The 25,577-nt window shown below is 32.8% G+C and overlaps 1 protein-coding gene across 2 annotated transcripts in view; it reads right to left on the bottom strand.

The window, feature by feature from the left end:
- Positions 1-25,577, bottom strand: part of Cop1 (COP1 E3 ubiquitin ligase) — a 96,985-nt gene that overhangs the window by 50,407 nt on the left and 21,001 nt on the right. The window contains exons 3-9 of one of the 2 annotated variants that reach the window (XM_048356422.1): positions 24,397-24,494; positions 18,324-18,388; positions 17,522-17,641; positions 13,859-13,927; positions 3,747-3,806; positions 2,473-2,549; positions 524-581 (exon numbers count right to left, since the gene is read on the bottom strand). In XM_048356422.1, the coding sequence (XP_048212379.1) occupies positions 524-581; positions 2,473-2,549; positions 3,747-3,806; positions 13,859-13,927; positions 17,522-17,641; positions 18,324-18,388; positions 24,397-24,494 (547 nt within the window). Of the gene's footprint in view, positions 1-523; positions 582-2,472; positions 2,550-3,746; positions 3,807-13,858; positions 13,928-17,521; positions 17,642-18,311; positions 18,389-24,396; positions 24,495-25,577 lie in introns of both variants that reach the window. The other variant, XM_048356421.1, reaches the window with a different exon arrangement.

Raw genomic sequence — 25,577 nt, 5'->3', positions numbered from 1 at the left:
TTTTGAAATTGTTTGTACAGTCACTTTGGTTTTTTCATGTGCTTAAACAAGTTCATGAACTAATATTAGTTTTGTTACACTTCACCAATGATAGATGGTCTTGCCTAATGAGTTTGTTGTGAGATTACATCTAAACAACTTCAAGGCTGCTGGGCACTGGTGGCTCACACTTGTATTCCTAGCTATACAGGAGGCTGAGATCTGAGGCTCATGGCTCAAAGTCAGCCGGAGTAGGAAAGTCCATGAGACTCTTATCTCCAATAAATTACCAAAACACCAGAAATGAAGCTGTGGCTCAAGTGGAAAAGCACTAGAATTGAGCACAAAACCTCATTCAGGGACAGCATCTATGCCCTGAGTTCAAGCCTTACCCCCTCCCCAACTTCTACACACACACACACACACACACACACACACACTTCAAAGATTAGCGATAAACATTGGGTTACTGAAAAGTTACTGATTTACAACTTAAGGGATTATATTCATGGTACCAAGAACTAAAACTGTTAAATATATTTACCTGAGAACTGCCACTGAAACCTGGAGGTTGACTGTATTCTGTAGAATCAATTATACTACTGAAAAATGAAGAAGGAAAAATTCAACAGTATAAGACTCAGTAACAAACAAATCATTAAACAGAGAGGCACATGACAATGAGAATGAATGACCATTTATTACTGAAATGTTGGTGATGTGAAAATTTTCACTTCCCTTTATGCACTCATTGAAGTACCCAATTACCCAAGAGTTCATGTCAGAAAGGGAAAACTAGGTTTAAAGATACCTATTTTTCACACACCTTGTCTTTAGAAATATTCTAAATAAAGTAAAATACCAAGTAAAATCAGCTGAATTAAACAGCTAAGGTAACCACAGAACTAAGTAAAAGAAGAATTATCCACACTAGTTAATGGGAAAAATATTAAACTTTTCAGAAATGTTCCTTAACTAAAAGCATCATTTCTAACATTTTTACACATGTTATGCCAAACTAGATCCATAACAACTTTCTGAGAGTTAATGTAATCCCATGTACTAACTAAACTGGAGTTCCTGATAATTCACATTATCCTAAAGTGATTTTGTCTAAATGTAATAGTAAATTTTTAAAAAGTGAATTCATGTAAAATAGCGCTTACTTGGAACATTTCAAGCATGAACACTCAAAATTCAAAATCTATAGTACACTGGATGCTGGCAGATTCTATAATCTTAACTATTCAGAAGTCTGAAGTCTGGATTGTAGTTCAAAAACAGCATGTGCATGCAACACTCTATGTCCAATTGCCAGAAAAAAAAAAAAAAGCTGGGAAGAGATGGGGTCCTACTAATATCATGATATCATGAGCAGAAAAAGCAAGCAAAAATGTAAGGCACTCAATGCAAGCCAAAAAAATAATAATTTAATAAATAATTAAAAAAACAAATTAGCACGTAATTCATGACGTAAGAGTTTTAGTCTCAAAGGATGGTATTAACTTACTATATTGTGTAAACATCTAAACGAAGCTAAAAATGGTTCTAAAATATTTACTAGGGATTTCAGAATTCAAGCTCTTGGAGAGAACATAGAAGAGAAGACTTAAATTAGTGACAGGGAGCTATACAAAAGTTATTGTCTTTACTGAATGAATAGTTAGAATTAAAACAGGAGGATTTCAAGTGTGAGGTCAAACTGGACAACTTAGCAAAATTTCCATCTCAAGAAACAAAGAATACCTGTGGTGGCACAGGCCAGTAACTGGGAGGCTGAGATTAGAGATTCACAAGTTCAAAGCCAGTTTGGGCTACATAATTATAAGCTGAAGGTCAAAGAAGAGAATACAAAAAAACCAAAAACAAACAAACAAACAAAAAACCCCACACAACCTCTCCCCCCCAAAACCCACCAAATTAGTTTTTGTTTTTGTTAGTCATAGGGCTTGAACTCAGGGCGTGAGCACTGTCCCTGAGCTATTTTACTCAAAACTAGTGCTCTACCACTTTGAACCACAGCTTTACTTTCAGTTTTTTTTAGGTGGTAAACTGAAGATAAGAGGATCATAGTCTTTCTTCCTGGGTTTGACTTCAAACCAGGATCCTAAAATATCAGTCTTTTAAGTAGCTAGAATTACAGGCAAGAGCCACCAGATCTTGGCTAAAAAATTCCAAGTTAAAAAAAAAATCATACTTTCTCCTAATTTTTCCATTTCATGTTTCCAAATTCAGATTTTGAATTCCATCTGTCTAATTCATAAGGCATAAAAAAATTCACCCAATTTTTAATCCAATAGTGAACTGAAAATACTAACTATTCCTAGAAGGAAAGAAAATACATGGGCTAAATATAATTTTTAGTTCACAACCAAAAGCAATTTCTCAAGGGTTTCACATGCTACATTGAGAAGGGGCCCATGAAAAGCTAGTATCATATGTGCACTTTTTTATAACATAAACCCTAAACAATCAGTAGAGTGTAGCTTTTACCTGTGTGATGGAGAAGGGGCTTCAAATTGAGGCACTGTGCTATCTTCACTGACAGGAGAGTATAAGCCGCTCATTTCCTGAAAAAAACAAATTTTTTGAATTATAGTAGAAGTTCCAAAGAGCAGTTCCATGAATAAAAAAGATAATTTATATGCCATTCTAATCCCAAGTATTCATTAGTCCTTTTGTTCTTAACACTCTTTATTTCTCAAAGACTCCTTTCCAAAAAATGCAAAAGCAAAGATAAACTGAAATGTTAGGAGGCAAGATTTTGAGAGTATATAATGTTAAGGAACGGTAAATTCTAATACTCGTATACCTCAAATGAAGCCAGCCAATACAGAATAAGTATTCTTAAAAAGATGTACAGCGTACTATATGAGCTATGAGCTAACTAGTCATTTACCTAGTCTCTTAATATATATTAGGATATCAAGGCTAATATTTTCTGAGGGTGATACTTTTTGATGACTGGAAAAACAGAAAATTTACCACTAAAAGATATATAATTAGGTACAATTATTTCTAGTTAACCTAACCTTGGTTCAATCATATAGCTAAGTATCAACATAAATATAACAAGTTATGGCCAACACATGGCAGTCCACAAATATTATACCATTATTCTTTAACATGTAATGTCTACCAGTAAAAAAACCCTGCACTATCTGCTGTGGGTTGCCAGCAGTAACATGATGCTGAGCTCAAGTGGCAGAAAGCTTTCAGCAAGAAAGCTGAAGGACAGCACCTAGCACCTGAGTTCAAGCCTCAGGTACCACCCAAAACTAAGTAAAATAAAATATATTTTACTATGTGAATAACTTATATACACAGAACTTAAATTCAGCCAACAAGCAGTAACTTCACCTAACAATAAGTTAAAAATTCCTGTAACATTGATAATATATATTCACAAACCTTTCAGTGAACCACAATGTTGCATACAAACAGGCATATAAAAATATTTTGCTTTAAAAATGTAACAGTAAATCATTTCAATGTTAAGGGTAGAGGATTTTGTGAAAATTGATTTAAGCTAATATAATAAAGAAAATTAAGTGATTTTTCTTTAGTTTAACCAAGAATTATGGCAATAAAATAGCACAAAACAAACTAAATTACACTTTATCAATAAAAAATGCACTGTCAATTAAAATTAACATTTGGTACTTTATATCTGAGACCAGTCCCATAGTCTAATGCAACAACTTAAAGGTGACATTTTCATGACAATACAAAATTATCAGAGATGTGAGAAATTCTTGATTTCTTACTTCCACTCTTTTAATATCCTCTTCCAAAACACTTAATTCTTTCTGGATTTGTTCCAATTGCTGTAGGTTAAAAAAAGAGACAGAAAAATTTCTAAACCAAACCACTGGCATTTCCATGTTCACAAGAGAACTCCACACTTGGGAAATTATTATTTTTTAAACACTGGGAACTAATGGTAAGGTTCATGGATATAAACTAGCACACATAAAAAAGTTTCAGCTTTGAGTTCCAATGTTAAAATGTAAATATAGATATATCTTTATACTTATATTTTAATACAATAGGAATTGACTTCATAATAAAAACATAAAAAATAAATAATAGTAATAAGTGACTTGAAATATTAATATACACAAAAACTTTAGCATTACCCCATTTAATTTTAAAAAATTAACAATTTGCCATGAAAGCTGTAAAACTCCTTCCTTATATGAGTAACAATAGTCTTACTAATATTTAATAACACCACCCCAAAGCAACCCATATATTGGCATCCCAACCTTTCTATAGATTTTTAAAACATACTTAAGATACTTTGTCTTTTATATCTTTCCTATGGTATCTCAACCATATTCTGTGTCACTGAAATATACACACAACAATATATTTAAATATTACTGATACTTGTTTGTAAACAATCATAAGTAATTTTACAACGTGAGTGTTTTCTATAGTATCATCTTGATTTTATTAAAGGATTCAGTGATTTTTGGGGGGAGGCAGAGAACTAGGGTTTGAACTCAGGGTCTTATGCTTGATAGGTAGGTACTCTACAGCTGAGTCACACCTCCAGCCCTTTACTGCACATGTTATTTGGAGGGTCATATTTCCTGCCTGAGTGCATGCATAGACCACAATCCACGTATCTTAGGCATTTCCATTTTGAAGCATTTACATTTCAAGATTCTGAAGGAAACTGAATTATTAAAAAAAACAATGAAACACATCTTACTACTGTTAAATTGAAAAAAAGAAACAGGACAGCTAGATGAAAGTAGCAGAAAAAAAGAACAAGACTAAATTTACTCTAGAAACATTAACCTAAAATAAAAGTCCAAGAATGGTAGCAATATAGAGAACTGCCCATGAAGATCAGATGATCTTTTGTGAAAGAAAATCAATCAGAAATTGAGAATCATAAAAGTACTGAATATAATTTGCCTTCACATGGAGGTTGGAGACAGACAGACAGACACACACACATACAATGGAAAATTGTTCTAAGACATCAATAGCAAGAACTCACCAGTGGAATAAAAGTCAAAAAATAACAACAACATTTAAATTTTAAAAATAAAGAACATTCTCAGAACATCTTATAATGAAAATAAAAAATAAAATAGTTCAAAATTCATAACTTTGGTGTAAGTACAAATATTTGGTATTCATTTACTTGGCCTTCACAATTGGGTTTGATTAAGAAAATATGCGTTAGTATTAAACCCACAGAATTTTATTTTACATAAACTAATAACTTAGAATACATTATACAATTACTAAAAACCAAAGTAAAGAATATGCAGCTACACTTTCAGGTAAGATACTTGGTAAAGAAAATAGTGGCAAAACTAATTCGAAAAATAATTCAAAAAGAGTTACTACTAAACGAAGAAAAGCACTTAACCAAAATATACTACAGTATGCCAAATACCTCTTTTTCCCTATCACCCTAAATACATATTTATACTTAACACTTAACGGAAGAGATGACTTTAAGACTTCACTGAACTCTCCACAGAAAAATTTAAGTGAATAACAAGCAAATTCAAATATAAATAACTAAATAAATAGAAGAGATGGAAAAGTAAGATAGCTTATTTAAAAGTAAATGAAAATGTATGTCACTACCTATTACAAACTATATTATACTTAGTGGGACTACTAAAAGCCTATTCAAATAGAAAATAAAAAATAGTTGAATCAAATGATATTCTGAAAAAGTTGTAAAGAAAATAGAGAAAAACACCCAGAACAACCACAATAGAGGAGAGGAAAAGAAGAAAACAAAATGGCAGGCTTAAGTTACAATTTTTAAGTCAAATGCAAAATCTAAGCACACAGTTAAAAGGCTGAGACTAACAGTATATTGACATATACTGTTAATAATAAACTCTTCTCAAATGATTCAGAATTTAATACAAGAAGACAACGAATCAGTAAGGATGTTGAAAATTCTCACCATACATTTAACCAGCTTATACTGTACTATACCATTTCAGGAGATATTCTTTTCAAGCACAAATACTTCAAAATCTAACCAACTACACCAGGTGGTACAGAAAATACTATATCTGACAAAACAAAACTTCAGTATTTTTTTATTGTAATGCCATTCAAATAGAAAAATATACCAAGAAAATCCTCATGTTCAAGTAATAGGAAGATTGCTTCTAAATAATACACAAACTTAAGAAAACACTATGATAAAGGGAAGGAGGGATGAAGGAGGCACTGTAGGCCTACATGATATATGACAAAAGTAATCTGTATAATTATATGAAAATCTAAATAAGTAAATGAGAAACAACAAAATAAAATTAAATCGATTAAAGAGATGAAAGTAAGAAACGTAAATTAATAAAATAGAAAAAAAACACCAAACAGGATAAACTAAGCCAAAAGATAAAACTCAGAAAACTGATACATTGCTTGTAAGAACTGATCAAGAGAAAACACACAAAGCAATACTGGAAATAAAAGACATGACTAGAAATCCTGGGGACACACTTGAGATTCTATTAAGATAAATCTTATGCCAATAAGTTTTGAAATTATGATGAAAGACAATTTCCTTAAAAATAAAATGATAGTGAAACAAAACCTTGAATAAGCATGCAACTATTCAACTGAATCTGTAATCTAAATCTTCCTACAAACGTCCGGATATCTTAACAAGATCTTTACAGATTTGACATACACACTAATTCTAAACTACAGTCATCCAAAAACAGAAGAAAAGGATACATTTCCCAACTCAATTGAGAAAACCAGCCATCTTTTTGGCAAAATAGCATAAGAGTAGTGTTAGAAAAAAATCATTTCACAGCCTTACTCATGAACATAAATGCAAAAAAACCTAACCAAATGTTAATAATCTAAACCATACTGAAGAGAATATATATGTATGTTTTGTTTACACAGATACAAATAGGGGCACCTATTCAGGGGATACCTGAAACAGGAGATATGAGATGAGGGATATGAGACAATCAGGATGTCTGGTCACTTTAGGTACAGAGGTGATTAATTAACTTTCTAATGTTAAACCAATGTAATTATGATTATTCACATTAAAAGAATGAAAAAAAATCATGATTGTCTTAGATATACAAAAAAGTTTGGAGAATACTCAACCCCCCTAGTAAGGAAAGAAAATTCTCTTAGTAAACTGGGAATAAAAATAGAAATTTATTTCCACGAATGATTAAAAAAATTAGCTAAAAAAAAAATAAAAAACCTACAGAAAATGTCATACCTAATGGTGACACGTCGAATGCTTTCACTTTGAGATCAGCATCAAGACTAGGATGCTCAGCTATCACCACTTCTATTCATCATTGTACCGGATGTCCTAGCCAGCAGAGTAAGACAAGAAAAATAAATAAAGATATAAGGATCATAAAGAAAGACACTAAACTGTTATTTTTTGCAGATTATGATGTGTACATAGAAAACATAAAAGAATCTACAAATAAATTAGAATTGATGAGTGCGACAAGTTGCTGGTTATTTGTAAAATCTTGTAAAAATCAAATCAATATCTATATACCAGCAACAGTAGGAAAACTAAAGACAAAGACATCATTAATAATAACACAAAATGATTAAACTTCAAATAAAGATGTATTAAGATATCCTGAATAGTATAAAAAATGTTGGACATTTTAAAAGACCTATATGTGTATATAGAATATGCATGTTTATGGATTAGAGGATACATTGTAAAGATACATTTTCCCAAATTTATCTAGAGTCAAAGTAATACCAATAAAAAAATCACACCAGATTTATGATGGGAAGTGTACTAGCTGATTAAAAAAATACATATATGCAAATAGCCATGAGCAGCCAAGAGTTTTACGTACAACAAAAATTCCAGTATTTATTGTAATATATAGTATTGTTCAATGGATACAAAAATACAATGGTAGAAGAGAAAAGAGCCCAGAAACACACACACGCGCACACACACACACGCACGCATATATGGACACATGATATATGATAGATTGAGACTTCAAAGCAAAAGAGAAAAGGATGGACAGTTTAAAATGCTTGGCTAACTGGGTATCCATCTGAAAAGTTCACTCCCTACATAAAACCCTATCTCCAGCTATAGGTGTAAATGTGAAAGATAAGAAAATATTTTCAAACAAAAAAATCGAACGGGAAAATACCATCATGATCACAGGTGAAGATTTCTTCTCTGGATCAAAAGATATTTTAACAAGAACAATCAATTGGAGTCTAAAAAAAGTTTAAAAGTTCTGTGAGTTAAAGCTAGGAGCAACATAATTTGAAGAAAAGGTATTTGTGAAAGATCAGTATAAAGAATTTATATCTAGAACATACAAACTAAGGAAAATCCACCCCCCCCAATAACCCTGCAAAGTCTTAATAATACATACTCCAAAAACATATACTTTAAAAAAATCCAATGTCCAGTAAGCATAGTATCAGATGCTAAATCTAATTCCTCATCAGAAAAATGTACATTAAAACCCTTCACAATTAAACTGGAAAATGCATACTGATACCAACTTTTGGCAAGAACAAAGTGTAATACAAACACTAAGACAGTATCTATAGGAGAAGTATTTAATACAAGGAACAGTATTTAGGAAAACATATTGGCACTGTGAGTTTAATATGAATTTATATACCCTATGACATTTAAATACATCCCATACATATATGTATGCTAATATATATTCAAGCTATAGTATAAATAGGAGATACTAGCTTTGCTTTGACTATTCGAAGCTGAAAACCACTCAAATGTCTACCTACAACTATTTTTATGAAAAATTGAGCTATTTATTTTAGCAAACACTTTACAACAGAAATTAATTATAGTTACATACAACCATACAGATAAATCTTAATACTGCACCAAAGACAGGAACAAATGATTACATAGTATACAAGCACATTTATATAAAGCCCCAAAACACTTAAGTAGAAAAACACTAAAAAAGGCAAGGTATTGATTGCTATAATATTTGAATATTGGTAAATTAGTGGGCAAGAGAAAGGGCTGTATTCTGAAAAATCAGGTGGCCTCGGGAATTGTAGAAATATTTTGCTGCACCATCAAGATAGTAGTTACATACACAGTCACTCCAAACCACTTTAACCCATAAATTTCATTAATTCGGTTTTCTGTTCTTTATTTCCAATAAAAGTTTAAAATTCATTTGAAACTCCAAAGAAATTCAAAAAGAGATACTAACATTGTCCAAAAGTCTATTCAAATTTAAATCAAAAGAAAGATAAAGCAATCACTCAAATGCTGGTACAGATTTGAACTGATGAAACTGGCTTCTAACTGGGACCCAAAGACCTTATGTCCAAAATAATTAAGGAATATTAACATACTTGGTTACTACATGCTTTGGTAGGCAGATTCTCAAATGACCTTCCAAGATCTCCACCTCTTAGTATTCCCACAGTTGTGGAACCCTCATGTTTGGAATATACTAATGATTTGTTCCTAACAATGAGGAAACAGCAAAAATGTTAGGATATAACATTAAACATCAATAGCAGATGGTATCTATTTTTCTCAATCACTACCTCTGATGAAAGCTGACTGTGGACTGTGTGTCCTATTTATGAAGAATCCCATGTGGTCTGGAAAAGTTCCTACATCAGACAAAATTGACAATTTTGCCCTGGCCAACACCTTGATTGCAGCCTGCTCAACAATACGGAGCCAAGCACCTGGCTAGTCTGTACTACATTTCCTGATTGGAGATATTAAATGTTTGATGTCTGAAGCCATCAAGTTTGAGGGTAATTTGTTACATATACAATGCAAATGCCTACTAGGCACCTTAAACTTTCTGTTCTCTAAGTATTCTGAAAAGAGTAAGTAAGGTTAAATAAATTGAAACTTAGAAGTAAACACTGATTTAAATAGCCCTAATAGCTAGCACCTAAAAGCATCTAATAGCCAGATATGACAGTGAAGTAATAACTATATTAAATCTGAAAAGCATGTTTAACTTGTGTTACATATGTCTAAAACAATAACCTAATTAAAACCACAAACAAAATCACAAAGTTAATTTTCAGGATCAATTATAGGAAAAATTCCAAAGTAGTAGTTTCTAATCCAATCTATATTAATTAAATAAAATTCAACAATAAACTATACTCCAAGAGACAGGAATAACACATATATTGTTGAAGATTAAATATGCAAATGTCTTCATCTAATTTCATTCTGTGTACACTGACAGGGAAAAACATCAAGTAAATTTTGAGACTTCAGCATATTTTGATTATATAAGACATGAAAGTACTAGACTCCAATCAAGAAGAAATTTACACTGTTTGGTCAAGAAAACAGTAAAAAAGTTAATCTAGTTTCTCAAAAATGAAATATAAGTCACTCAATCACAAATAATTACGAACAAAAAAACCCAAAATATATTCATGACTGTGTAGTCAGTCATCACTAGAGGATCCAATATTTAGAAGTACTTGGAACTATTATGTTTGTTTGTCCGTTACCTACTATAAGAAAATATAACCTCTCCAAAGGAATATGATTCAAAATAAATCAAGCCAAACTTTCTCCAGCATAATTTCAGAAATTTAATAGTAGAAACAGAAATAGTATATAGAGATATGTAATGCAACTCAGTATCATAAAAGGTGTTACTGAAAATGTCAGCTACAACAGAGAGTTGAAAAAAAATCTCTATTGATCCCTCCGATTGCTGCACATCACCTGATAGTTTTTACTCTAAACTGTTTTGTTTTGTTTTTTAAACAAGGATATTAGTATAAAGAACAGCCTGGAACAACAGATATAGTAAATACATGCAGGGCAGATTTGTCTTCTGACCAGTAAATAGTGCTTCCCTGAATACTGAATATATTCCTCTTGAAGAGACTAGGTATCTTTCCTAAGCTCAGCATTCTTCAGCTGTATACAAACCCAGTGGGTCTGTCAAATAATTCAAGAGATAGGTGCCGCCTTCAAGTCATCTCCACCATCCCGCCAGTGAGCTGTCTGGATAAGGCTTTGGCCTGTCCATACCCAAGCCTGCCTGTTCTTTCCTGTGGCTCCTGAGAGAAGACCCTGACCATTAACCCGTTTCCTTGATTATTCAGATGGCTCTCCAGAGAGCCTCCGGAGACGAGGCCATTTGCATTCCCAGGCCAGCACAGGCTTTTGCTCTCCCTAGCCATTTCCCCAACTGTTCCAGCTGATTAAAGGGTACCAGAAAATGACTTACCCCCTTCAATTGCAACACTTAGCTCCTCTTTCCTATCAAAACCCGCAGGCTGCCTGATTCAAATGCTAATAGCGAGGACTGAATTGGTCCCTAAACCAGAGAGACACTCCACACCCGCCCCCCACACCTCTCAGGCACATGACCAGGAAAAAAAAAAAAAAGAGAGAGAGAGAAAGATAGCCACTAGTCTCAGGACTTCTGTTAGCATCTGAGAAATGGTGGCAAGGTAACCTAATAGTAACAGTAAAACATCTCCGACCTGTATCACTTAAAACTATTTGAAGAGTATTTGTTGCAAACATCAGTAGTCACCAAAGACACTGTACAGTGAAAAACACTTAGGGGCTAAGTAAAACTTTAAAAATCAAAAGCCACTTTATTTAACCCTCAAATATTCTTATGCTTGAGCAGTTCACTTGATTGATGTATTTACTCCACCATTATCTGGCATGTTATTTTGCACTAAATCTCATTCTCAATAAGTTCAAAGTCTAATATAGAAAAAAAATTAAAAAACATAATTTCACACATTTTTCTCAAAAGGGAAATATGCATAAATTTGAAAAAGTACAATTTTCTCTCTACAGTATAAATGCGGAGTGAATGTTGGATTAATAATTTCCATATATTATAAAATTTTCAGTCTTGTTAACTCAGAAGTGTGCCCCAAGGACTGAATATTTCAGTATCACGCAGCTAGCTAGTATGGATACTATCATCTGTCTCCAAAGACCTTAATAAAAATCAGCATTATACAGAATTCTCAGTGGATTCTCATGCACAGTGTAGTTTAAGAAGAGTACTAAGTCATAAGGTATTTAAACAAATGAATGCTTGGATACCATTTCATGTCCCACCTCCCAACCTCTGCCAAGAAAAATAATAAAATTACATAACTAAAACACAGCTGGGTGCCAACAGCTCACACTTGTAATCCTAGCCTTAACTCCATAACTCCTAATAGGCTGAAAGCCAAAGGATGGTGGTTGAAAGCCAGCCAGAGGAGGGCTGGAGGTGTGGCCAAGTAGTAAAGTACCAGAGGTGCAAGCAAGCAAGCAGACTCAGTACGAAGACCTGAGTTCAAACCCCAGTACTGCCCCACAAAAAGGAAAAATAAAATACAAACAACATAAGTAAATCTGAAACATATAATGAAGATAATGTTTCTATGTTAACTTAGCAAAAGTGAAGGATGAGGAAAATACAATCATCCAAGAAATAGAAATAAGAGAGTTTTCAATTGTACAGTTTTTTTTCTTTCCTTTTTTCTTTGGTATATTCTCTTTTGTCACTGTTTTTGATTTCTGTATCCTTTGTTTTGTATAAAAGTTGATCTGATTTGAGAAGTGGAAGGGGAAACTCGGAAAGGGTGGGACAAAGGGTGAACCAATTCAGCCTTGATACTTACTAAACACAATGTCGGAAATAAGCTATACAACTTGGGGAGAAAAGGAGTTGGGAGAGGGAAGAATTAGGAGACAATGATGGAGGGGTGACACTGTTCAAAAAGAAATGTACTCATTACTTGACTTCCATAAAGGTAATCCTTCCGTACATCATCTTTACAATAAAATTTAAAACATTAAAAACATAAATAATAGCTCCCATTAAAAAAAACTACAATAACAAATCATCTAAGAAATATTTCACTATGAACACCAGCACAATCCAAATGTAATCTGAACCAAGTCAGAAAGAAAAAAACACAACAAATAATCAAAAGAAGAATTATCCCACTAAGCGAATGGAAAATTCTGGCAATGTACAGAGTATATCATCAAAATAAAATTATATGTCATTTTATTTTCAGACAGGTAACTCAGAATATAGTACATGAGTATGTATCTTTTTAAGGAGTGGAGGTGCCCTAAATACATAGTTCTTAAAAAAAAAGAAAGAAAACAAGATTGGCACTGGTGGCTCATGTTATAATCCTAGTTACATAACAGGCTGAGATTTGAGGATCCTGGTTCAAAACCAGCCAAGACAAAAAAGACTGTACATGTGATTATTAGCTGCAATTAACCACCCAAAAGGCAGAAGTGGAGCTGTGGCTCAAACAGTTGAGTAGAAAAGCTAAGGGGCGGGAATAAGGGCCTGAGTTCAAACCCTAGTAATGTGATCAAAAATAAAGATTTTTCAGAACTATTTTGGCATGTTCAGAGCATGTAATCTTATTTATTAATTTTCCAATTCCTATATTTTGTATATGTGTGAAATGACTGAGGAATTTTATAAGTATTAAAACTTTCTAGTTATAAAACCATGAATATAAAACTGACTTTCAGTTGGCCTAAATGACTTTACTTCCAAGTCTAAATGGGTTTATCAAGAAATCATTGTACTAATTTATTCCTGACTGTATTACTGGAAGAAAAACTATAACTCTTAAATATTCCCAAGATGTCTCTGTATGACAGAAGTAGAATGTCATTTGATCATTCTATTTTAACACATCTCCAAAAGTTGTTTTAAAACACTAAATTGTAAAGGTTAAACAATAAAACGAACTTAAAATGTGAGAAAATTTTCTGAAAAGTTAAATGGTTTTAAAAATACTGTAACACTTTGTATTTCAAAGATTTTACAAAGTAGGAACAAGAACAAATGGAACATCATGTAAAACATACAAAATAATATACCTCTCTCTTATTTCTTCTCGCAACCTTGAGGAATTCCATAAGGATTTGTAGTTGGGCTGCATGTGATTCCTACAATAAAAAAATATAAATATTCTTTTAAGAAATATAACTCCATTAAAAAATTTCACTGATACTACAACAAAACCAGTTAAAAAATACTTTTATGCACACATTTAAGTTAATCTACTCTTACCACTTAATAATATATAATTTGCTATTTGGCATTTCAAAAAACAAGTCATTTTCCAAGAAACACAGGAAACAGATATTCTACATATTGAAAACCTACTTATAGAAAATGGTTTTGTTTCTCCAATCAAATTTACAGCATATTCAAGACAAAGTTTCTAGACACGAAAATCAGTTTTCCTGTAACAATTTCATGTGTAGCAGTAAGCATTAAAAAATAGATATTTATACTTTTCAGAAGTCAAATTTACAACTTTCTGGTTATTAGTCACGATAGTAAGAATACATTTCCATAGATTATAGTCAAAATTAAACCTTTGGAAATAAAAAAAATTAATATAAATAAGAAGATAGTGTCTACAACAAACTGGTAATTGAAACAAAGGCGAAACTAATAAACTAAAATTATGAGACTTTGGTGCCAGTTCCCGTACTGGAACTCAGGGACTGGGTGCTGTCCTTGAACTTTTTTGCTCAAGGTTAGCACTCTACCAATTGAGCCATGGCTCCACTTCCAGCTTTATGGTAGTTAATTCAAAGTAAGTGTCTTATGGACTTTCCTGCCCAGTCTGGTTTGAACTGAAATTACCAGATCTCAGCCTCTTGAGTAGCAGGATTATAGGTATAAGCTACCAGTGCCCGATTGGGCCTTGAAATTTATTGAGTATAAAAACAAGTATCTTTTAATATTAAAATTCACAAAATCAACTACCTTGGCAGTAACAAGGAAGTGATTCAAAATTATATACTAGCTTTTACTAATCATATTAGAAAGAAAAAGTACTGTTGTAGTTAAGGAGTATACCTAGACATAAACAATCTTAAACAATACTGTAGGAAATATAATCAGTACAACTCTTAAAAGGCAAGATGCAGGAAAAATTTCCTTTAACATAATGTTTTTGTTTGTAGGAATTTATCCTAAATTCATATATATTCAGAAGGGAATTAAATGCAGAAAAATTTTCAAGACTGTTATCTCCAATTAACAACAACAACAAAAGCTGTACAGATAAAGTGAAAGCACACCACAAGCACAAAGCCAAGGGAGAATCAGAAGCAATGAATTCAATCCCCATACTTGCATGAAAAAAAAGTGTGAAAAGCTAAAAACAGAATAATAATAAGTTTATAAACATAGTAATCAATTTTCCTTTAATAAATGAAATGGAGATGCTGTTTAATAGTAGTAAAAATATTCCTATAATGGTTCATCCCGGATACATTAAAATAAAACCAAATCTCTATCAGTTATAAGCTTCAAAAAAAAAAAAGAGGTATGTATATATGTCAAAATAAAAAACTACAGTATGAAAACCTATGTGCACTTCTAATTCACAGAAACAATACACAGTTGTAGCTAAAAAGCCTAGGACAGGAAATTTGTTCCTGAGTTGGCTCCTTTTTCAGAAAAAATAATAGCAAAGATCTATAATCTAAAACTAAGGGAACTGTGTTTCTTCAATTCTAAGCCACAAAGGAAGAAAGACGTACAATGGCATATCGGAAAGTGAAGTAATCACATTTAATACGCTATCATCTAGCTTGAGAAAAGTACTTGTCTCCAACATCGTTAAAGATGCAGTTGTACATTAGTACAAAGAGCTTCTATTTTACTATGGGTGGGAAGTAGAGGAGGGAGAAACAGCTGAGCCAAATAGGAAAGGATCATGGATTTCATCTACTTTTTCAACAGTCTCTTGACAAATTCTGTCTTCAGCCTGGACTACATGAAAGAACGGATGTCACCAATGCTGGAATTTCTGTTCCACAACATAGTGTTAGTTCTTAGCTTTTGCCTACTGGTTTAGTGTATAGGACACCACCACCCTTCAGCAATCTGAATCTATTGCCTTTGTTGATATACTTACAAAATACTCCTATTATCTTCGCTGTCATTTTCTTTTTCTTCCTTCTTTTTGCGTGTGTGGGGGTACAGAGGAAAGAACTTTTCCCTAAACTAAATCACTAACCCTTTTCTTTACTGTCCCTTCGTTGTAATAATCATAGGTCAAAAGGCAAGGTAACAGTATATGTTTAATTTATCACAAAGATGTCTTATGAAAGGATTTATTGTTCTGTTTATCTACGCCTGTGTGCACACACACATACACACAGTCATACATACACTCAGAGTACACTCCACGACTTTTAACACAACATGTGAAATAGTAGATAGTAAAAATAAACAAAAAAACCCAAAACCGGGCTGGGAATATGGCCTAGTGGCAAGAGCACTTGCCTCGTATACATGAAGCCCTGGGTTCAATTCCCCAGCACCACATATATAGAAAATGGCCAGAAGTGGCGCTGTGGCTCAAGTGGCAGTGTGCTAGCCTTGAGCAAAAGGAAGCCAGGGACAGTGCTCAGGCCTTGAGTCCAAGCCCCAGGAAACGCAAAAAAAAAACAACAAAAACCCAAAACCCTATAATTAGAAGTATAGGGGAAATTAACCTCAGGAATTTCTTTCATCTACTAAAAGATTCCTGTGCTATTAGTGAGACCCCAGGTGAGGGCTAACTAATGAACAGATTTTTTATTTTAGCTGAAGTTGGAAAAAGATAATCTTTTATCAAAAGTCTGAAAAATAAACTAAGTGTCACATATAAAAAAATGTATCAGAAAAGAAAGCATAACTGGTTTAAAAGGTTCCTAAAAACATTCAAATCTCTAATCTCATTTGCTCGCAGTATTTTAGAAAATCCACTATCTAATCTTCTAAAATTTGGTTGTTTGAGTTCAATCCAAGTCACTATCTAATAGCCACTTGATTAACTTAAAAGTCAGTAAAATAGTCAAGATGTATATTTGCTTAGGTTAAGGTATGTTGCTTTTAAAATATTCAACTGCAGATTAATATACAGTTTCAGTTTATACTTTTTTACATTTACATTTACTTACATAAAATAACATTTTACACCCAATTATAATCACGTTTTAAATGCTCTAAGTTAAGCCATAGAATTGCTGCTTTGAAGCAACACCTCTGCAAGGATTTCTGCCTAATGGAAATAACAAAAAAATCTCTACTTCCCCTCCAAGTCTCAAATGGAAAGGGGATGAAAGGATAAAGACAATTATTAGAAGGAAATATCAATAATTGTGTCATATAACAAGAATTTTATTTTATCTTTTTTTAGCATTTATGTTAATAACAACTAGCCATTGAAAATGTTATACAGGAAATTTGCTTTCTCCCTTTATTTCTCCCATGAGATGAGGGTCTATGTAGCACAGACTGGTCTCCATCTTGTGATCCTCCAGCTTCCTCCTTCTGTGGGTTCTGTGATTAAGCCTGCTTAGGAATTTGCTCTTGATAATGAGTACTTTTGTCAGAAGTGAGTTTTCCATATCTTTTTAGCCAAATAATAAAGATGAATTACTGACACTATGATTTTAAGCATTTCTAGAACTTTTTAACTCCAATAAACATCACCATTTAAACATTTTTTTTTAAGTTAAGCTACCACTTACTGCTTCCAGTTGTTTCTTCTTTTGTACTAGTAACTCCAACATGAGGTTGACATTAGCCAAATCAAGGTTATCTTGGTCAGTTCCTAACAAATCTTGAAATATTTGCCACCTGTGGCCATTCTGAAAATGAAAAGAATCAAAGTAACCATTTAACAAGAATGTTTATAGACTCTAAAACAAATATTTAATAGCTGCTTCCAATATGCATATTATATATAGTAAAAATACACTGCTGTTCTACAATACTCCTCTACAATCAATAGCTCTTCATTCTCTTCTAGTTATAATTTAAGCATTATTTCTCTGTTAGGTAACAGGTATGAAAGGGACATAAAGGCAAACATTATGTCAGAATTTTCAAAAGTATGATTTCAGAATAAGTAAGTTTTCACTATTTGTCTAGCCATATTTTAAGCTTTCATTTCAAAAAGTAGTAATTAAAGCTCAACTGTCTGAATAATTTGAAGATAATAAACTCTTCAGTTATATCAATACTCTATTCTAAATACCTACCCATTTTGTTTAGCCTGGCCATTATAATCTTTCAAATGTCACTATTAAAAACTATCTCAACATTGATACCATCCAACTTTTAGAAAAGTAACCATTCCACTAAACTATGACAAACAATACAGTTGTTCATTTGTAGATTTAAAGTTATTTATCTGAATAGAACTTTAAATAAATACCCTTTAATAAAACAAATAACATACTAAGTTTTAACATCAACTCAATATTAAACAAAAACAACAAAAAATTATTAAAAATAGTAATGAGAGTTGAAACATACGGTGCTACTCACTGAGTGGTCCAATTTGAACCTCTTTTCCTCAAATCTTTGTTTTTGTTTGAGAATGAGCTCATTCACTAAAAACAAACAGAAAGAACACAAAACTCATTTATTTGTTAAACAGATCTTGTAATTCTTCTGTTTAGGTTCTAATTTAACTTTATAATATGTAAAAATTAAAAGATACTAAACAGAATATATTAGCTTTTGCTCTATATTCTACTTTAACTTTACAATATCTAAAAATAAGATACTAAACAGAATGTGTTAGCTTTTGTTTTATTTCAAATTGTAACACTTTTCTTGTACCTGTTACTACTACCTTCTTTATAGAGGATTCTTCACTATGTGATATAGTTTCATGCTAGCAAGCAAATGATACTTGAATGTCTACTGTCAGATAAGCACTAAAGATTTCTGCTTTGTTTTATTATGGAAACCACTATGAATTATCTATATAAAACCATCTTGGTGAGCGCTCTACCACTTGAACCACAGCTCCACTTCTGGCTTTTTTTTTTTGTACTGGAGATAAGAGGCTCATGAACTTTATTGCCCAGGCTAGCTTCTAATTGCAATCCTCATCTCACCCTCTTGAGTTTTTAAGATTACAGGCTTGAGCCACTACACCAAACAGGTCTTATTATACAGATTAGGCTGCCCTCAAACTTGTAACCCTTTTTCCTAGGCCTCCAGTTCCAGGATTAATTAGTATGTTCCACTATGACCTGTTTGATGACCCAGTTTTACCAATGAGAGTTTTTGCTGGGTCAAATTCTTCATAATAGCATGGTATGTCAACCTACTTAGAACCATTTTTTCCATCTTGAAGCTAATTAGCCAAAGGACCAAAGCATAGGCTGGAAATGGAAGAACAGAAAGATGGAAAAAACTTTATAACAATAATGCTGAACCAGGGATTAATACATTGTTTTCCTATAAACTAATATTGTTTATACTGTATAAGTGACTTTGAATTTTATTTTTCTAGATGCTTCTGGTTGCTTTTATAGTTAATGTATACAACTGGCATTAGAATAATAATTTTTTAAAAGTCCAAAGGAAAATAATACTGGGCACCATTAGGCACTTTAGAGGCAATACCTTAAGGATAGTGTTCATTTAGAAAGGAAAGAACATTAAGATAGAGAATGTAAAGACTTTACTCAGTGTAGATAAGAAATAGACAGAATTAGGGACATGGTCCTCAGAAGGCTGAAGAGAGCTCCCCAACGACCCAGTAGCCCCAATGGGCTACCCAAAAGATTACAAGAGAGACCACACTAAAGCCACCAGCACAACAATGTTCAACACAGCACAATCTGTCATTGCTAAAATATGAAACCAACCCAGATGCCCCTCAGTAGATGAGCAGATCAGGACAATGTGGTACACATACACAATGGAATTCTATGAATCCATCAGGAAGAATGACAATGCCCCATTCTTAAGGAAATGGAAGGACTTGGAAAAAAAATCATACTAAGTGAAGTGACCTAGACCCAAAGAACCATAAACCTTATGGTTTCCCTCATAGGGAATAGCTAGTACATGTTTAGGCTAGTCACAGCAGAGGATCACAAGAGCCCAACAGCTATACCCTTATGAACATATAAGATGATGCTAAATGAAATGAACTCCAAGTTACGGAAAAAGTGTTATATCATTGTTGTAATTATTTTCAACATGCCATGTGAAACTGTAAAAAAAAAAAAAAGAATTAGGAACATGGCTATCCATCTATTATTGCCCACCATGCAACTGCAAATATTTTGAATGAAAAACAAACAAACAAACATTCAGGCCATACCAGGGAGCCAGGACCTCAAGTAACTCAAACTATCAAGACAGATAAATAAAACAGTAGTTATTACATAGTGTGATGATCTGCACTACACTTGAAAAAGGTTTACAAAGGATAAAGGCCAGGTATTGTAGAAATAAAGTTACAAATACACAGCCTGTGGATCAATCAAAATGTTAAATAGGCTTCAAATAATGTGACTTTAAAATTGGGCCAAATAGGCCCAAAGATACTAAGCAGAGGAATACAAAAGAATTTAGAAAAGGTTGTGTGTGTGTGTGTGTGTGTGTGTGTGTGTGTGTATGTATGTCTGTTCTGTATTAAAGCCATAATGCAACTGGAAATAAATGATTTAAAATAAATACATAGCTGGGTGCTGGTGGCTCATGCCTGTGATCCTAGCTACTCAGGAGGTTGAGATCTGAGGATCACGATTAGAAGTCAATTTGGACAGGTCAGTCCCTGAGATTCTTATCTCCAATAAACTACTCAAAAAAACTGGAAGTGATACTGTGACTAAAGTGGTAGAGAGATAACATTACCAAGGCTCTGAGTTCAAGCCCCTGGACCAGCAAAACAAATAAATGAATGACTACATAAAATAAAAATATATTAGACACAGGGTGACAGTGATTTTGTAAATAACTATGACTATGAACTAACTCTTAAGAATACAGGCATATCTGAGCCCAAAATACGTATACTTCACAAAGTTATAGTCCACAGAAGATAATGCAATGAGAAAAAACAAGCATACGTAAATAAGTGTTGTGACTAAAAGCAACTATAATATTGTAAAAGTATTCTAATAAGAAATCTTCATTTTATTTGATTTGCCAAATATATCTTAAATGAAACATTTTAAGGCCACAAATCAAACTGCAAAAAGTTAACAAAAGAAAAAGCAAAAAAAAACTGTATTAATAACATTTAATATGTACATTTATCAAACTAAAGTTTTTATCACTGGATCACATTTTCCGTGTATCTAAAAATTGTATTTTTTTTCTTTAAAAATTATATCCTTCTGTAAGATGTGGTAGCAATCCCTGAGGAATAAAAGAAACTTCTTTTTCCACAACACTCTGCTCAATTTCTTCATCAAAGGAATCATTTTTATTTTAGCACATACAAATATTAACAAAGAAGTATTTTAAAAGTCCAACTTATAACTAATGAATTCAACATTCAAATGAAAATATGCACAATCAAAATTCTATATTTAAAGGAAAACTCTTCAGACCTGTGCTATAACTCACAAACAAGAAAAGCAAAGTGCCCAATTTTCTTCTGTAACTTTGGCTCTTTATTTTTAAATGATGGTTTGCTGCTAGGAAAAGCATCAGCTACAGATTCCTCAGTATACTATAAACTGAAGCATTTAAAGATTCCATCTCTGCCCTACTGACCAACATACAGACACCAGGATATACAGATACCAGCATCTATTCTTTGTAGAATGAATAAATTAATCCTTAATTTCACAATTCCACACATGTCGTACAATTTTCACATTTCTCATCAAGGTAAACATTTACTTGAAACCATAGTTAGTGCTCAGAAGTGAGAGCCAAACCTGAAGGATAGTTTATACTTTGGTTACAGTTCTGTGAAGTCTTGCAACATTCACAGTATTGACAACAACATCTTAGTACCAAGAAAAATGGATTTTACTGCTAAAAGTTCTACTCCACCAATTGTCTTTTTAGAGGCAAGACAATTATAGTAAAAGTATAAACTCTTAAACAAAATTACTAAAGACCACATCCCAACTCCATCACTTAATTGCTGTATAACTTTATATAAATCACACACACACAACATTGTCTGGGCCTCAGGTCTGCTTATCTGAGGATAATAGCAGTATCTCAAAAATATTGCCATGAAGAGTAAATAATCCATGTTCATAAAGCTGTTAAAACAATGACTGATATTAGTGAGGGCTTCATATGTTCTTACTTTTCAAAACAGGCTTGCTTGCTGTGTGTGTGTGTGTGTGTGTGTGTGTGTGCGCATGTGTGCGCTCGCGCACATGTGTGTTTTCTTGGAGACAAGTTCTCTCTAGGTAGCCTAGGTTCTAGGAATGGTGGCACATGCCACACACCTAAGCCTAAACAGATTTAAAACTTTAAATTCCTTGCCCTTTACATTAATGGGTAGCAGGTTCACTCAATTCTCAAGAAAATGTTAGTTACAAATTTTACATATAGAGAAAACAGTGAAATAGACAAAAGAGGAGGCGTTGGGGGAGCTACAGACTAAGATTTGATTATAGTTGAGACTATCAACAAAGTTGGGAGATGAAGAGGACTGAGCCACCTGATAATGTTGTAACAAGGATCAGAATTTTAAGCATACATATTTGTTTATCCATTCGGCCCTCCACAGACATTAAGGTGGCTTCCACCTCTTGGCTCTTAGGAATGCTGCTGCTATGAGCATTCATATAAAAATACCTTTTCTGGACCCTAATTACAACTATTCAGGATATATAACTCAACAGTAGAATTGTCTGATCATATAGAAATTTGGGTTTTTTAATTTTTCAGGAACCATCATATTGTATTCTTTACCTATTTTTATTATCAATAAAATAATATGTATTATATTCTCACTATAGGTACATAATTTCTCTACATCTATACCAACACTTGCTTTTGTTTTCTTTTCACAGAAGCCATTAAACATCACAGACATGTAATCTGTGTATTTTGAATTATTTTTTTGGCATTTTCCTTTTTTTAAATGTTTGCTATTTATTACAAAGTCTGCCTTAAAGGATCTAATGATGAACCAGATGCAGACATAAATAAAGTTACGTGGGAAATTTTTCATACCATTTCTAGCCGTGCCTCCCTCCTAGCACCTCTACAGGTTAATCAACAAGGAGCTTTCTATGCCGTTTTATGGGAGTTCTATAGATGATTCACTGAGTTGCCACAGTTGATTCGATATATCACTGACCATTGGTGCACAATTCAGACTCTCTTCCTATTTGTGTGCTTGGTTTCTCTTGACAGCCAGGTACAACGAGCCTACCTAGGAGCTCCCACGCATCTGTCATCGCATTTTACTTGTGCATTTTTGGACTGGAGATGGCACTTGTAACGAGCCATCTTCATACATTATTTATTTGCAGTGTTAGCATATTAACTTAGTCTCACTATTTCTGTTGCAGAGTAACAGTTCTTAGATTTTCATTACCAAACTGAAGTTTAGCACATAATTTGACACCAAAGTTGGCTATGATATGTTGGAGAAAGGTACCCTTTGGTTATGAAGATTAATATCTCAACAAAGTCAGACTTCTGAAGACAGGAGAAAGAGAATTCTCAAGACTGAGGGAAATGGGGAAGAGAAAGAATGTATACAGTAGAGGAAAAAAAAGGTACAACACTGAGAGAAAATACTATGGAAAAGTAAGTATTTCTGGTAGGCCAAAATCTAATGTGCAAATAGCTACCACATGCTAAACTTGATACTCTGATACTCTTCTAAATGAACAGTTAAACTTTTGGACACACACACACACACACACACACACACACATACACATACATATACATACACACATATATTTCTATCTTGTCAGATACTACAGGTATCTGACAATAGGGGTATATGAAATATCTTACGTAATTCAACAGAAACAAACTGTTGTTTGTTTGTAGACAGAACATTAATATGTGGTCCAGGCCGGCCTCAAATTCTTGATCTTTCTATCTCAGTCTCCAAGTGATAGATTTAAAGGAATATCACACCTGGCTAGATCTCTGGGTTTCTTGACATTTACAACTGACCTCCGACTTACATACTACTAATTCTAGCCATTTGTAGCTAGGGTCTCAAATCTGCCTTTTCCAGTTCTTTTATTTCTAAATCAAAAATGTATTTCCATACTTGCCTTCTCTAATTCTTACTTTGCAACTAGTTGGCCAGTTTATACTCTCTTCCCCCATCTGGGGGAATTGTCCTACCCAACCCTTTTTCTACCTTCTCTGTTCAGTATTCCCCAAGCTTGTGTTCCCATCTCCATTAACTCTTTTCTTTGTTAATTCTTATTTCTGTTCCATAATCAGGCATAAGGATTTTGAAATACTGTATTGAGAAATAGAGTAGAAAAAATGAAATCTGTTTTCATAAGCCAAGAAGATATAAAGCACTTTGGTGAGTACCTGTGAAACTTGCTTAGTTCTGAGCTAGGTTTTCTGAATAAATTATGGCTATCACTTCTCTGGGGAAAAATATTATTTTTGAAAATTAAAATAATTCCAGACTCACCCAAGAAATTAGGATAGAGATGGTCAATATTGTCCACAACATAGTTACACTTGGGACATCTATTATTGTCCTCCAAACTTTGATGAATACACTTGTAGCTATTAGCAGGGAAAGAATAAAATAAATTGAATTAAATCAATGAACAAAAAATTAGCAAACCAGTAAAAGATAATCTAAGTGTTGTACTTATTTTAAATGTAAATAATCTAACAAATCTTTTTATACCACAAAATTTATGAGGTATTAGTTGGATGAATAGTATATAAATTGTTTTAAAATTAAATCAACATATTACATGTAAAATTTTAAAATATCGACTAAGTCCAAAGCTTATGCAATTTATATAGTACATACCAATACCATAAAAACAAATGCCTATAGCTTTAGTTAAACAAATCATTTATGTTGAGTGTAATACTCTTAATACATAAAGAGCTCATTGAAAGAAAAATGAAAAAATATAATACCCAAGCAAAGACAAAAATTAGTCCATAAACATCAGAAAATTATCACCTTCAGTGGTGGCAAAAAAAAAAAAGACTAAAAAAGTAGCCACTAGTTTAGCTAATCAGATTAGATTTAGAAGAAAAACAAGAAAATACTGTTGTAGTTAATGAGCACCAATATGTATAAACAATCTTACATACTACTGAAGGAAATATAACTAGCATTAGCTCTTTTATAGAAAGCAAGATGTAGGAATAACCTTGAGGTTTTGCAATCCCTTTACCATAGTGAGCTTTATTTCTAGGAATTTGTCCTAAGTTCATGTATATTCAGAAGGGGATTCAATGCAGCTATATCTCTAAGTAGCAAACTAAAATAGAAGAAACTTAAAACACTAAGAAATTGACTAAGTAAATCTATAAAAATCAATCCAACATAATACTATAGTGCCAATAAGAATTATATTGTAATATATATGATGAGATGAACAACACAGTAAGTTATAAATGGAAAAATGTGATTATAAGAAAATTTCTCTTTATGTCATAATTCTGTAATACTGAACCTTTAACAATTGTGTATTACCTTAAGATAAAATTACCTTTTTATGTACTGTTCAAACCACTAAAAAAGGATGAATCGGCATGACATAAAAGCATCAATATACCAACTTGCTGAACAAAAGTGACAACATATGCATACATACATTCAATATAATATGTACAATATAATCC

This window comes from Perognathus longimembris, chromosome 11, assembly GCF_023159225.1.
Source record: "Perognathus longimembris pacificus isolate PPM17 chromosome 11, ASM2315922v1, whole genome shotgun sequence".
In the NCBI taxonomy this organism is placed as follows: domain Eukaryota; kingdom Metazoa; phylum Chordata; class Mammalia; order Rodentia; family Heteromyidae; genus Perognathus; species Perognathus longimembris.
The sequence above is the reverse complement of the archived record's forward strand: the minus strand, read 5'-3'. Positions and strand labels throughout refer to the sequence as shown.